Genomic DNA, 12,935 nt, shown 5'->3' with positions numbered 1-12,935 from the left:
GAATGATAATTTTCCTAATATGGATGCTGTATGCGTGCATTCCGTCATGGGTCCCATCACCCATGGGAGTACGCGGTCTGAAACTAAAGACAGAATGGTTAAGAACTGGGATTTTAAGGACTAGTTAATGCTTGACTTTTCTGTATAGTTACCGCGCTTTCTAAAAAAAAACGGATATGGAACTGACCCGCATGCATTTTGTCCTCACGCGCATGGTGGTGGTTTATGGTTTAATGGTCATCCACACTGGTAAGTTCTGTAGAGCCTACGCTTCGCTTATTACGTGTCCGTAGGCTCGCCACACCAGCATGTGGTGGTCTAATCAACCCGCCGAAATTAGTGAGAAAGTTAAGCAATTTATTTGACTTAAAGCGTTACTATTCTAACTAATAGGTTAAGGAGTTCTGTGAAAACTACAACTTTGTGACATCCAGCCCACATCATGCTCAGAGCAATGGGCACGCAGAAAGAACTGTTCAAGTAGCCATGGTTATACTTAGGCAGGGAGATCATCTGCTCGCTCTGATGACATACAGAGCTACACCCTCCTCCTCAATGAGTGCCAGTCAATCAATCAATCAATCTTATTTATAAAGCCCTTTTTACATCAGCAGTTGTCACAAAGTGCTTTTACAAAACACCCGGCCTTAAACCCCAAGGAGCAAAAAACAGTAGTGTTGATTTTCAGTGGCTAGGAAAAACTCCCTATGAAGGCCGAAATTAAGAAGAAACCTAGATCCAGGCTCTGAGGGGTAACCAGTCCTCTTCTGGCTGTGCCGGGTGAATATATTAAGAGTACAAATTGTAATAATGAATAAATGCATGTGGGCTCCAGAGTCCAGAGTCTATTTAAACATAGTACAGGTCAGAAGCATGACCAGATGGACAAGGACAGGGACAACACAGGGGACGGGGAGGTGTCTGCACAGGGCAGCTGAAATCATCAGGTGTCGTCTTGATCTGCAACACAAACAGGAGTACCTTGGACATGGAAAGCAACGGGTCTTTCAGGCCAGGTACACCTCAGGTGTGGGCCAGGACCTCATGTCCTCCTAAGTTTAAAACGACTGGAGACAGGGAACATTTAGAAAATGCATTCCTTATATCTTCAAGGATTTTTAGTGGAGAAGGAGAACTGACCCTACTCCCCCAGCACAATAATATAGCAGCGTAAGACCTTGGGGCTGAGACAGGAGGGTCCAGTGACACTGTGGCCCTATCTGGGCGAGGCCCAGGACAGGACTCAACAGGCAGGAAATCAATCCACCCACATTGCCAGGCATCAACCAAAGGGACACCCATCAACCGCAACCACCCTGAATGAGGGCCGAGTATTGCCAGCAGAGTACAGCCCAATTGCACAAGTGCGCAAAAGAGAGACAACAACAAGCCAATGACTCCGCCCCTGAGAGGCATTGGAGGGAGGGCATTCCAGTGGCGATGAGACCCCACCTGGCAAGACAGCAAGGGTGGACAGTATCAAGCCTTTCTGGTCACCTTCACACCCCTGGGCCAGACTACACTTAATCATAAACTGTGCTGTAGAGATGAGTCTTCAGTTGAAAATTTGCACTGAGTTTGCATTTCTAACCTTAATTGGCAAATCATACGTGTAGGTATGTATGGCTGGATCATTTCAGCGAGGTAAGTAGGAGCAAGTCCATGTATTGATTTATAGATTAACAGTGAGCTTTGGGTCATGATCTGGGATACAGGCGGCCCTTTCTCTGCAGGGTGGCTGGGCGATCCCTTAGAGATAGGGTGAGAAGCTCGGTCACCCGGGAGGAGCTCAGAGTAGAGCCGCTGCTCCTCCACATTGAGAGGGGTCAGCTAAGGTGGCTTGGGCATCTGTTTCGGATGCCTCCGGAACGCCTTCCTGGAAAGGTGTTCCAGTCCCGTCCCACAGGGAGGAGACCCCGGGGAAGACCTAGGACACGCTGGAGGGACTATGTCTCCCGGCTGGCCTGGGAACGCCTCAGTGTCCCCCCGGAAGAGCTGGAGGAAGTGTCTGGGGAGAGGGAAGTCTGGGCATCCCTGCTTAGACTGCTGCCCCCGCGACCCGGCCCCGGATAAGCGGAAGAAGATGGATGGATGGATGGTTAACAGTAAAACCTTAAAATCAGCCTTAACCATAATGGGCAGCCAGTGTAAGGACGCTAGTACAGGAGTAATGTGTTCAAATTATTTTGTTCTAGTTAGGATTCTAGCAGCAGTGTGCAGCACTAATTTAAGTTTATTTATTGATTTGTCAGGGTAACCAGAAAGAAGAGCATTGCAGTAATCTAATCTAGAAGTAACAAAAACATGGATTCGTTTTCTGCATCAGTTTTTGAAAGAAAGTTTCAGATTTTTGCAATATTTAGAAAATGAAAATAAGCAACTCTTGAGACATATTTTATATGTTCATCAAAGGAGAGGTCAGTCCCAGGGTAACGCAGAGGTTTCTTACAGTTTTTTAGAGATACGACCATGCAGCCGCTGAGGTTCACAGTGAGATCTGCCAACAAAGCATTTTATTTCTTGGGTCCTAAAATGACCATTTCTGTTTACCTTGAGTATAAAAGCAAGTAGTAATAACTGAAATGCATGCTTACGAAGTAGCTACTTTTGGAGCTTCTCCATGCTTCATTGAAATATAAAACTGTGTATCATCAGCATAACAGTGAAAACTGACATTGTGATTCCGGATTACAGAGGCAGCATATATAGTTTGGACAATAATGGGCCCAGAGGAACACCAAAACATACCTTTAATTTTTAGAGGATATGCCATCCACACATACAAACTGATATCTTTCAGATAAATAAGATTTAAACCAGGCTAGAACATGTCCATATAGCCTAATATGGGTTTCCAGTCTCTCTAAGAGAAGAGAGTTATCAATAGTGTCAAAAGCAGTACTAAGATCAAGAAGCAACAGAACAGATGCAGAACCTTTGTCTGAGGCCATTAGAAGGTAATTTGTTACCTTCACGAGTGCAGTCTCAGTACTAGGATGGGGTCTGAAACCGGACTGGAGCATTTCATAAATGTAAAAGATTTGTGAGAGGAACGGGAGGTTCGATATTGGCCTATATTTGTTTAATATGTCGGGATCCAGATAAAAAATGTTTTTGAACAGTCAGCCAATGTTGAACAAATTGTTGTGAGTTTGGTACACATCCGGAGGAAAGTGGCCAATTTATTTTGTTCAACATTGGCTGACATAGCACAGGAAATAGCTCCCAAAGTAATTTTGTTGGAATCGGGTCAGGCTTGATGAGCTGCTGATGGGAAGGAAGACCCTACACACTTTGAAGGAGAACTTGAGACCAAAATGGACTGATCAGGAGATGGTCAGACAGGCAGATGCCACTGCTAAAGAGAAACAGGCATTCTACTATGACCGCAGGAATGGTGTAAGAAGCCTACATCCTTTGAGCCAAGGAGACACTGTGCTCATGAAACTGGATGGACAAAAACAATGGGAAACCCCGGCCGACGTCAAAGGTCCCAGCTCTACCTCACGGTCATATCTGGTGGAATGTCCTCAAGGTGCGCAGTATAGGCGGAACAGAGGACACTTGCAGTGAGTGTCAAACTCAATCACCCCCACGGCCACAACCTCAGACCAGGCCACACAGGAGGTGTCTATGAACTCTGAGATGAGTGGGAAACCGGTACAGACAGTTACTGCCCCGACACAGAGGCTCACAGAGGCGGCAGAGGCACACACCCAAGAGTCTAAAATCACGGTAGACTGAGTAAGCCAGTTACAAGGCTGGACTGGTAGCATACAAGACTGAAAAAAGATAAAGAGAGAGAGATAAATATGTTCAAATTGTTATAGACATGTTGATTAGAATGTCACATAACAACCTATGAAAGGTGGTTATGTTTGTATAGTAACAACTAGTGTTTGGAACCTTAAGCAGATGTTTTGACGACTGACAGGTCGTCTTGGGTAGTTATATTTTCATTGGGTAGTTAACTTACCTGGAAAAGGTATATTTTGGGGGGGAGATGTAATGGATAGGGATTTAGACTTTGGTAATAAATGACTGCGCATGTCAGTCGAGTGGCCTATAATAAGATGGCCATAGAGCAGGGTTGGCAGTTGGTTTGTTGCAAGTTGGAACATTAAATAAACTTGTGACACTAGGACCCAACTTATTCATGTCAGTTATTTTATATGTGTCTCAACAACATTACATTACGCTTGACAAGAAAATTCAAATGGTTTTTGTGGTCCCTGTCGTCTGGATTGGAAGCTATTCGAAATAGTTCATGTAAATTAGGTAATAGAGTTGTAATAGAGTCCATCCTCTCTCAAGGAGTGTGGTTTAGGGTGGCTTGCCCACTTCAGGTTGGTGGAGAGTGCCTGCCTCAAGTGGAGGAGTTTAAGTATCTAGGGGTCTTGTTCACGAGTGAGGGAAGGATGACAGACGGATCGGTGCAGCTTCTGCAGTAATGCAGTCGATGTATCGGTCTGTCGTGGTGAAGAAAGAGCTGAGCCGCAAGGCGAAGCTCTCGATTTACCAGTCAATCTACGTTCCTACTCTCACCTATGGTCATGAGCTTTGGGTCATGACCGAAAGGACAAGATCCCGGATACAGGCGGCCGAAATGAGCTTTCTCCGCAGGGTGGCCGGGCGATCCCTTAGAGATAGGGTGAGAAGCTCGGTCACCCGGGAGGAGCTCAGAGTAGAGCCGCTGCTCATCCACATCGAGAGGGGTCAGCTGAGGTGGCTTGGGCATCTTTTTCGGATGCCTCCGGAACGCCTTCCTGGGAAGGTGTTCCGGTCCCGTCCCACCGGGAGGAGACCCCGGGGAAGACCTAGGACACGCTGGAGGGACTATGTCTCCCGGCTGGCCTGGGAACGCCTCGGTGTCCCCCCGGAAGAGCTGGAGGAAGTGTCTGGGGAGAGGGAAGTCTGGGCATCCCTGCTTAGACTGCTGCCCCCGCGACCCGGCCCCGGATAAGTGGAGGAAGATGGATGGAGTTGTAATAACAAAATTGTAGGGACCGGTGTTAAAGTGCAGTCCTCAGAACGATGGCTTTTCTGATATAGTTGGTAGCTTATTACTTGAAATAGATATTTCATATTTCTGAATTTCATCTCCACTACAGTCTATATGACATTGTCTAAAAGCCTCAACTTAGATTTTTCACAAATAAGGAGGTACTGATTTTTTATGAATATTTTAAAGTTTATTTTTGAAATAGCTTTTTCAAATTTTGAGATATTAATCCCAAATCCCATCTGCATATTCTTCATTACATTATCTAAGAGCCTCAACATGGATTTCTCACAAACAATGAAGCATAACGTTTTTGAAAATATTTTAAAGTTTCCTTTTGAAATTGCTTTTTTAAATATTTTTAGATATTCATTCCATATCGCATCTCCATAATCCTCATTACATTTCCTAAGAGCCTCAACTTTTATTTTTACCAATTAATGAGATACAGAATTTTCTTTTGAAATAGCTTTATCAAATTTTTAGATAAACCGCATCCATATATTCTTCATTACATTATCTAAGAGCCTCAATCCTAAATTATGAGGTACAGAATGTTTAGGAATGTTTGTGTCAGAATGGGTGTCGTTGTGGTGCGCGTAGAATGAAGGAGTCAAACGCAGGGAGGCAGTTAACGTAACTTAGTATATTAATACTTAAATGGCACGCAGAAAATCAAGCGCAACACCAAGCGTGCAAAGTTTCTTGTACAACACCAGACATAGAACAATACCTCACAAAGACGCCCAGCAACACAGGAACTAATATAGACAACCTAATGAGGGAATGGACACCAGGTGTGTGCAATAACAAGACATGACAGTGCCGTGGGAGGAGGAGCGGCGTGACTAGAAGGCCGGTGATGACGCACGCCGAATACCACGCGAGTCCTCGTTACAGTTTGAATGTTTCCTTTTGAAAAAGGTGTGAAAGATGTTTCCTGATATTCATGTGACAAAGTGATAATAAGAGTGAGATTCCATCAGTGACACCGCCACTGCAAAAGAAGATCAGGTTAGGAACAACTTGAACGACAAGAACAACTGTAACTGGTATGTGAGCGCTTATAAAGCCATCCAAGTTTTCCTTTCACCACACTCTCCATTTCTGAAACCAGTTAGGGATTATGACATTTCGATTTATGACAAAATATTAATGGAGTACCACTTGAATTACTGACCTTCATAATCTATAAAATATTACACTATAGGTAACCAGGAGGTCTTTAGTAAAACACAGTGTCATTTTGATGTGAGATGATCCTGTTGAAACAAATATGGGCCCCGTAAGGACATATTGCACCTGGGCCTGGCCTCACCACGCTACGTCAGTGCCCCAGACACAAAGTTAACTCAGGTTTGCCAAAATGCTTCTAAGAGACAAGCGTTTAGATTTTGTGGTTCTGCTATGTTTGGTGAAAACCAAAATGTTTTCCACCCATTAACCTCATCCTGGGGACGTTGATAAAGGACCCATTGACATATGCGTAATCCTGTGTCCAGGCTGCGTTAGTTTCTCTTGGGAACGGGGACGATGGAATCTAGGAGACCAGCGACGACGAACGGCAACGTTATGATGTCGTCTTGAGTGCAGGCATCCCCGGGTCTGTGAGACCTTCCCTTTACATTTGTCAGTGTCAAACGGGCTTGATAATTATTTAGGTTTCAGCATACCAACCATTTGATTTGATTGGGGCTGTTACTGTGGAAAGGCAATTTGTTGATCTTCAGTTGAAATGTATTTAGTAGACATATATAGACGTTGCAGTATGTAGAACATGATAGAGCTCCCATTATGCATACATTTTGATCCTTTTTCTTTATTCTTTGTAGAATACACTGTCATAAAGTTTTCTTATAGAAGCAAAAAGGGTTCTATTTTTTAGTTCTTGTATTGGAGAATCCCCAAAATCAAATGCTCTACAGAAAATCTGTAGCATTTCTACTGTATACTTACCCTTACACTTATTTTAACCCTTATCCTGTTCTATTCTGACCTTGACCAAATAACAGTAAATAAAATGAAAACAGTAAATAATAATAAAATCACAGTAAGTGGGACGGCAGACTGACAGGGTGGTTTGATGCAGGACGGTCCGATGTACGAAACACTACTGGATGCTGAATGTCTCAATCATGCAGCATGTCAACCTTCCTGACAGCTTCACACAGGATGAGCTGGGTAAGCTGTGTTTCTAATTTCTTTTGAACACAATCTATTTCCCTTTGATAAATGAATCTTCTATTTTAGGCTATTCTGAAATATGATTGTTTTAGCTTTTGTGTTCGTCTCTAACAATTGTGTGTGTATGGACACGATGTGAGCTTATTTACTCAGCTGTCCATTTTTCTCCAACTGAAAGTTAAATGAGGACCACAATGCAAATTAGACCGTATACTTGTTTTCCGCTTGGCTGAAATGTTTCACTTAAAGGCAATCAGACTTCTTGCCTTTCTTTTCTACTTAAAGAAACCCCATCAACACCCTGAAGCATACATCTAATGTTTGTTTAACCCCTACAGTATTGTCTATTAGGGGTGACAAAATGTTTGTTGCCATAATTTAACTTAGTCCAGGTCAGAAGCATGACCAGATGGACAAGGACAGGGACAACACAGGGGAGGGGGAGGTGTCAGCACAGTGGCAACTGAAATCGTCAGGTATCGTCTTGATCTGCAACACAACCAGGAGGAATTTGGACAGGGACAGCAACGGGTCTTTCAAGCCAGGTACCCCTCAGGTGTGGGCCAGGACCTCATGTCCTCCTAAGTTTAAAACGGCAGGACACAGGGAACATTTTGAAAATGCATTCCTTATATCTACAAGGATTTATAGCAGAGAAGGAGAACTGACCCTACTCCCCCAGCACAATAATATAGCAGCGTTGCCATTTGCACTATATCCTCGCAAACAACTTGGCTGCTTTCATCAGCACTTTTCAGACAACTGACCTTTTGCTGTTCATTGTGAATGTTTTTCATATTTGTATGTTTTTAACACACTGCATCTCAGGGCTCATCTGTATAAGAAGCCAAGGACCCAGTTTTACACTGTATTAAATGCATGTTAAATACATAATGGTGGTTAGACCGGCATTCCAGCTGATTCTGGCAGACATGCCCTGACCGAGCTGTTCCTGCTTGAGTAGACATTGTGATGACAGATGACGGTGGCCTGCAATTGGTGGAGGTGATTGTCTGTGACCCCTGGTTGGTTGACCCTAAGGATCCACAGGACCAGCAGGAGGGAGAGGCGACTCTGAATCCTGCAGACACACACACACGCACGCACGCACGCGCGCGCACACACACACACACACACACACACACACACACACACACACACACACACACACACACACACAGACACCCACAGCCGTACAGATCAGAAATTACACAATGGCATTTAACATGGCAGCTGCGTGTCCCCACATGTTTGTCGACACAATAGTTCTCTGCGCGAAAATCGACCTTTGCGTTCCCCCCCAGGTGACCTACCTCACCCACGCGTGCATGGAGCTCACACTCGGGAGAAAGGGCCCGGCCTTTGCCAGGGGCTGGTGGCTGCTCCACGAGCACCCAGCAGACTCCATGGAAACAGTGCGCTGGGCAGACCTCATCTACTTCAGCAACATGCACTCCGACCATCTCAGGTACACAGAGAAAATGGCGCCGGACCTAGCGCAACATTATTTGTCAGTTATATTGTTTAATCAGCCGAATCACGTTAACAGCATCCTTCCAGCCCCGTCCGTCAGCTATTTGACTGAATGAGACGAGGGCGAGTTGAGTACTTAGCTGACAACTAAATGGCTTATTCACGCAAGATGTCTTGTCAGCTACCCAACCCTGTCTGAGAAGAGACCTGATGTTTCCGATTTATGTTGGAAACACTTCAAGGCCAGTGTTCTGGTAAGCGTTATATATTTATATGCACTAAGGTGACAAATTAAAGACGGGGGCGTTGTCGTCCTGGAAGAGACCCAATAATGAACCCTCTTTCAAAGTCATTTATATCCAAAATCCAGATCAACTGGGCCTGATTGTCACGGTGTGGTGAGCAGCAGCGCCACCGTTCTGTGCACCCTCAGTTCCCGTCACTCATGAACACATCCCGGACTTGTTTTGTGTCACATGTCTTCAATCATGCACACCAGGTCCCTATCATATCGTTTGTAAGTGTTTAAATGTTTCCCCTCTGCTCCCCCCATTTGTGGATCATTGTGTTTGCTGTTTTTGATGTGTGGTGCCGATAGTGTACGTTTCTATATGACCATTGTGTACAGTAGTTTTTGCTGCTTGAGTCAGCCCCTTTCTTTGTTGTTTGGTCGTGCGTGATTTTTGTTTATTAAAAGAGAGAGTGTGCTGGGCAGAACTCATCTACTCATCTATTCCTGTGCCATTTAGGTAGCATTTACAAGTTTTCAAAATGTCACAACACTTAAGTGACCCACAGATGAAATCAGTTCATTTTATTGACCACACACCCACTTGTGTCCTTGTCGCATCAATGTCGCATTTGTTGATTGACCATACGATTACTCACGTCCAATAACTAATTTCTTTGTTTGCTTCTATGCAAAATCAAATCTGCCAGCAGCACCACCATGCAAATAAGTGTAACCTCCCCATGCAGGTCCTCAACACGATGGTGTGTACGAGGCCAAACAATGGCCGGATGCCCCACAATGTGGACCTCATGATGAGTGATTTTGCCGGTGGGGCATCTGGCTTCTCTATGATTCTCAGTGGAGGGAAATACACAGGTTAGATGTGTGGGAATACTGAGTATAGGTGTACAGATAGACAAAGAAAAATTGAATGATTAAAACAATGTTTGTTTCAGAAAAATCTTTCACGTCAGCAGTTTTCCTGTAAATCTTCTGTCGTCAGAGACCTGGAAAGCTGATTTCATCAAGATTGAAAGGAAGAAGCTCCTCAACAACAATGTCCGGCTAGTGAAGTCATCGCAGCCCAGGATCTACTGCCCATTTGCAGGTTACTTTGTGAAAGCACATGCATCTGAGATACACAATATGTTTATGTCCCCGTTATCCTGTGTTTATTCTCACAATTCTCACAAATGTGTGTGGGTGTTTATGTTTGTGTGTGTGTCATATTGTATGCTGCTGGTTGCCCCACCCACAGATTGATGTGATGCATTTAATAGAAATGTGTCACGTTTCGATATAAAGATGTTTAAAAGTAATTGAATGCTTTATGTTTTGGTAAACTTTTACTGGCTTTGCTGTTGTCATTATAATAAAGTTGTTTATTACAGTTGTGCTCATAAGTTCACATACCCTGGCAGAAATTGTGAAATTTTGGCATTGATTTAGAAAATATGAGACTGATAATAATAAAATACAGAAATTCATTTAAGGATATTATCATATGAAGCCATTTATTGTCACATTGTTTTTTGGCTCCTTTTAAAATCCTAATGATTACATAAATCACCCAAATTGCACTGATCAAAAGTTTACAAAAGTTTACCCTTGAATGTTTGGCCTTGTTACAGACACACAAGGTGACACACAGGTGAAAATGGCAATTAAAGGTGAATTTCCCACAGCTGTGGCTTTTTAAATTGCAATGAGTGTCTGTACAGTCAATGAGTTTGTTAGCTCTCACGTGAATGCACTGAGCAGGCTACAGTAGATACTGAGCCATGGGGAGCAGAAAAGAACTGTCATAAGACCTGCGTAACAAGGTAATGGAACTTCATAACGATGGAAAAGGATTAAAAAAGATATCCAAAGCCTTGCAAATACCAGTCAGTACTGTTCAATCATTTATTAATTAAGAAGTGGAAAATTCTGGGATCTCTTGATACCAAGCCAAGGTCAGGTAGACCAAGAAATATTTCAGTCTAAACTGCCAGAAGAACTGTTTGAGATACAAAGAAGTAACCTCAGGTGAAATACAGGCTGCTCTGGAATTAGAATGTGTAGTTGTTTCAAGGAGCACAATACAACGATACTTGAACAAAAATGAGCTGCATGGTCGAGTTGCCAGAAAAAAGCCTTTACTACGTTGATGCCACAAAAAAAAAGTTATAATATGCCCCGCAACACCTTGACCCGCCTCACAACTTCTGGCACACTGTAATTTGGAGTGACAAGACCAAAATAGAGCTTTATTCCAGTGGTTACAGCAGAAAAAGGTGAAGGTTCTGGAGTGGCCATCACAGTCTCCTGACCTTAATATCATCAAGCCACTCTGGGGAGATCTCAAACATGTGATTCATGCAAGACGACCAAAGACTTTGCATGACCTGGAGGTATTTTGCCAAGACGAACAGGCAGCTATGCCACCAGCAAGAATTTTGGGCCTCATAGACAACTATTACAAAAGAATGCCCTCTGTCATTGATGCTAAAGGGGGCAATACACAGTATTAAGAACTAAGGGTATGCAGACTTTTGAACAGGGGTCAGTTAATTTTTTCTGTTGCCATGTTTAGTTTTATGATTGTGCCATTCTGTTATAAACTACAGTTGAATATGATTGCCTGCTCACTCATGTTTTCTTTACAAATGATACATATATTATCAATTCTCCAAGGGTATGCAAACCTTTGAGCACAGCTGTATGCCTTCTTGTGTACAACTGCCTAAAAACTCCTTTGAGGACAGGGCAACAAACAAGAAATGTTTCAGATTGGTAGCCCTATCAAAAATGCCTTTAAGGCTGGGTGTCTCTGTAAAAGCACTTTGTGACAACTGCTGTTGTAAAAAGGGCTTTATAAATACATTTGATTGATTGATTGAGTAGTTCTGTTAATTATGTCCAAAAAGAGTCCCGGTGTAGTAAAGTTGGGTAAGAGGTCAACAGATAAATTTTTTTACATTGGTAAAACTCTTAGAGTAGAATTTGACCAATGAGCTTATATAAAGTAAATTAGAAAAAGTTTGGCAGGTAGCCAGGTAGGTAACAGCAGGCAGTGTACAGCATGTCAACAATCCCACAAAGCCCCTTGTGCAGTAAAAGTGATTTATGTCATCATTATGATTTAGAAAGGAGCCAAACAACTATGTGATAATACATTCATATGATCACTATCCTTAAATACAATTTACAAAAATTGCACGATCAGTAACATATTTTTAAAACCAATGCCAAAATTTCACAATTTCTGCACACCTATGAACACAACTCTATCCTGCATTCTGAGTTGAAAGTTCAACTGTTTAAAGTTTTCAAGTTCAAAGTCTAAGACATTCATTGTTTTAGTAGTTCCATTTACTGCTTTACTGCTTTTTTTTTCATTTTACACACTACACAGTTTACATTTTGAAGTTCAGAGTTTTCCTCTTGTAGTCCACAGCAATAGTGCTCAATAATTCTCTCTTAAACAGTTAATGTTTTGAACAAAGTCCTGGTAATAAAGAAATAACTTCTCATCAAGTTCAAAGACTACATTCCTCAAAATACAGCATTGCACTAAACCCCTGTAAATTTTTGGCTAGTTCATGTTTTATGGTTTTCCTATCGGCTCTAACTTTTGCATGTGTTACTGTTATTTGCATGATCATTTAGGCTACCTGAAAAAAGACAGTGCAAGGTATTGTTCAGCATATCAGTTAAACATTTCGAATGCATGAACCATATACACTCACCTAAAGGATTATTAGGAACACCTGTTCAATTTCTCATTAATGCAATTATCTAATCAAGCAATCACATGGCAGTTGCTTCAATGCATTTAGGGGTGTGGTCCTGGTCAAGACAATCTCCTGAACTCCAAACTGAATGTCAGAATGGTAAAGAAAGGTGATTTAAGCAATTTTGAGCGTGGCATGGTTGTTGGTACCTGACGGGCCGGTCTGAGTATTTCACAATCTGCTCAGTTACTGGGATTTTCACGCACAACCATTTCTAGGGTTTACAAAGAATGGTATGAAAAGGGAAAAACATCCAGTATGCGGCAGT

At 42.8% G+C, this 12,935-nt stretch overlaps 1 protein-coding gene across 1 annotated transcript; it reads left to right on the top strand.

Moving 5' to 3' along the window:
* The first annotated feature begins 7,140 nt into the window (after positions 1-7,140).
* cmah (cytidine monophospho-N-acetylneuraminic acid hydroxylase) lies at positions 7,141-8,978 on the top strand. Its single transcript, XM_034297591.1, has 2 exons — positions 7,141-7,183; positions 8,491-8,978. The coding sequence occupies exons 1-2, from the start codon at positions 7,145-7,147 to the stop codon at positions 8,773-8,775; spliced, it is 324 nt and encodes a 107-aa protein (XP_034153482.1). The 5' UTR covers positions 7,141-7,144; the 3' UTR covers positions 8,776-8,978.
* Positions 8,979-12,935: the final 3,957 nt, after the last annotated feature.

This window comes from Esox lucius, chromosome 15, assembly GCF_011004845.1.
Source record: "Esox lucius isolate fEsoLuc1 chromosome 15, fEsoLuc1.pri, whole genome shotgun sequence".
Taxonomy (NCBI): domain Eukaryota; kingdom Metazoa; phylum Chordata; class Actinopteri; order Esociformes; family Esocidae; genus Esox; species Esox lucius.
This window is presented reverse-complemented; position numbering and strand designations above follow the sequence as displayed.

What these genes read in the sequence shown, in the direction of transcription:
- cmah (XM_034297591.1), top strand. Translation starts at nt 7,145, where the DNA reads ATGTCAACCTTCCTGACAGCTTCACACAGGATGAGCTGG. An exon ending in CTTCACACAGGATGAGCTGG is followed by an intron (nt 7,184 to 8,490) that starts GTAAGCTGTGTT and finishes GTTCCCCCCCAG; the next exon opens with GTGACCTACCTCACCCACGC.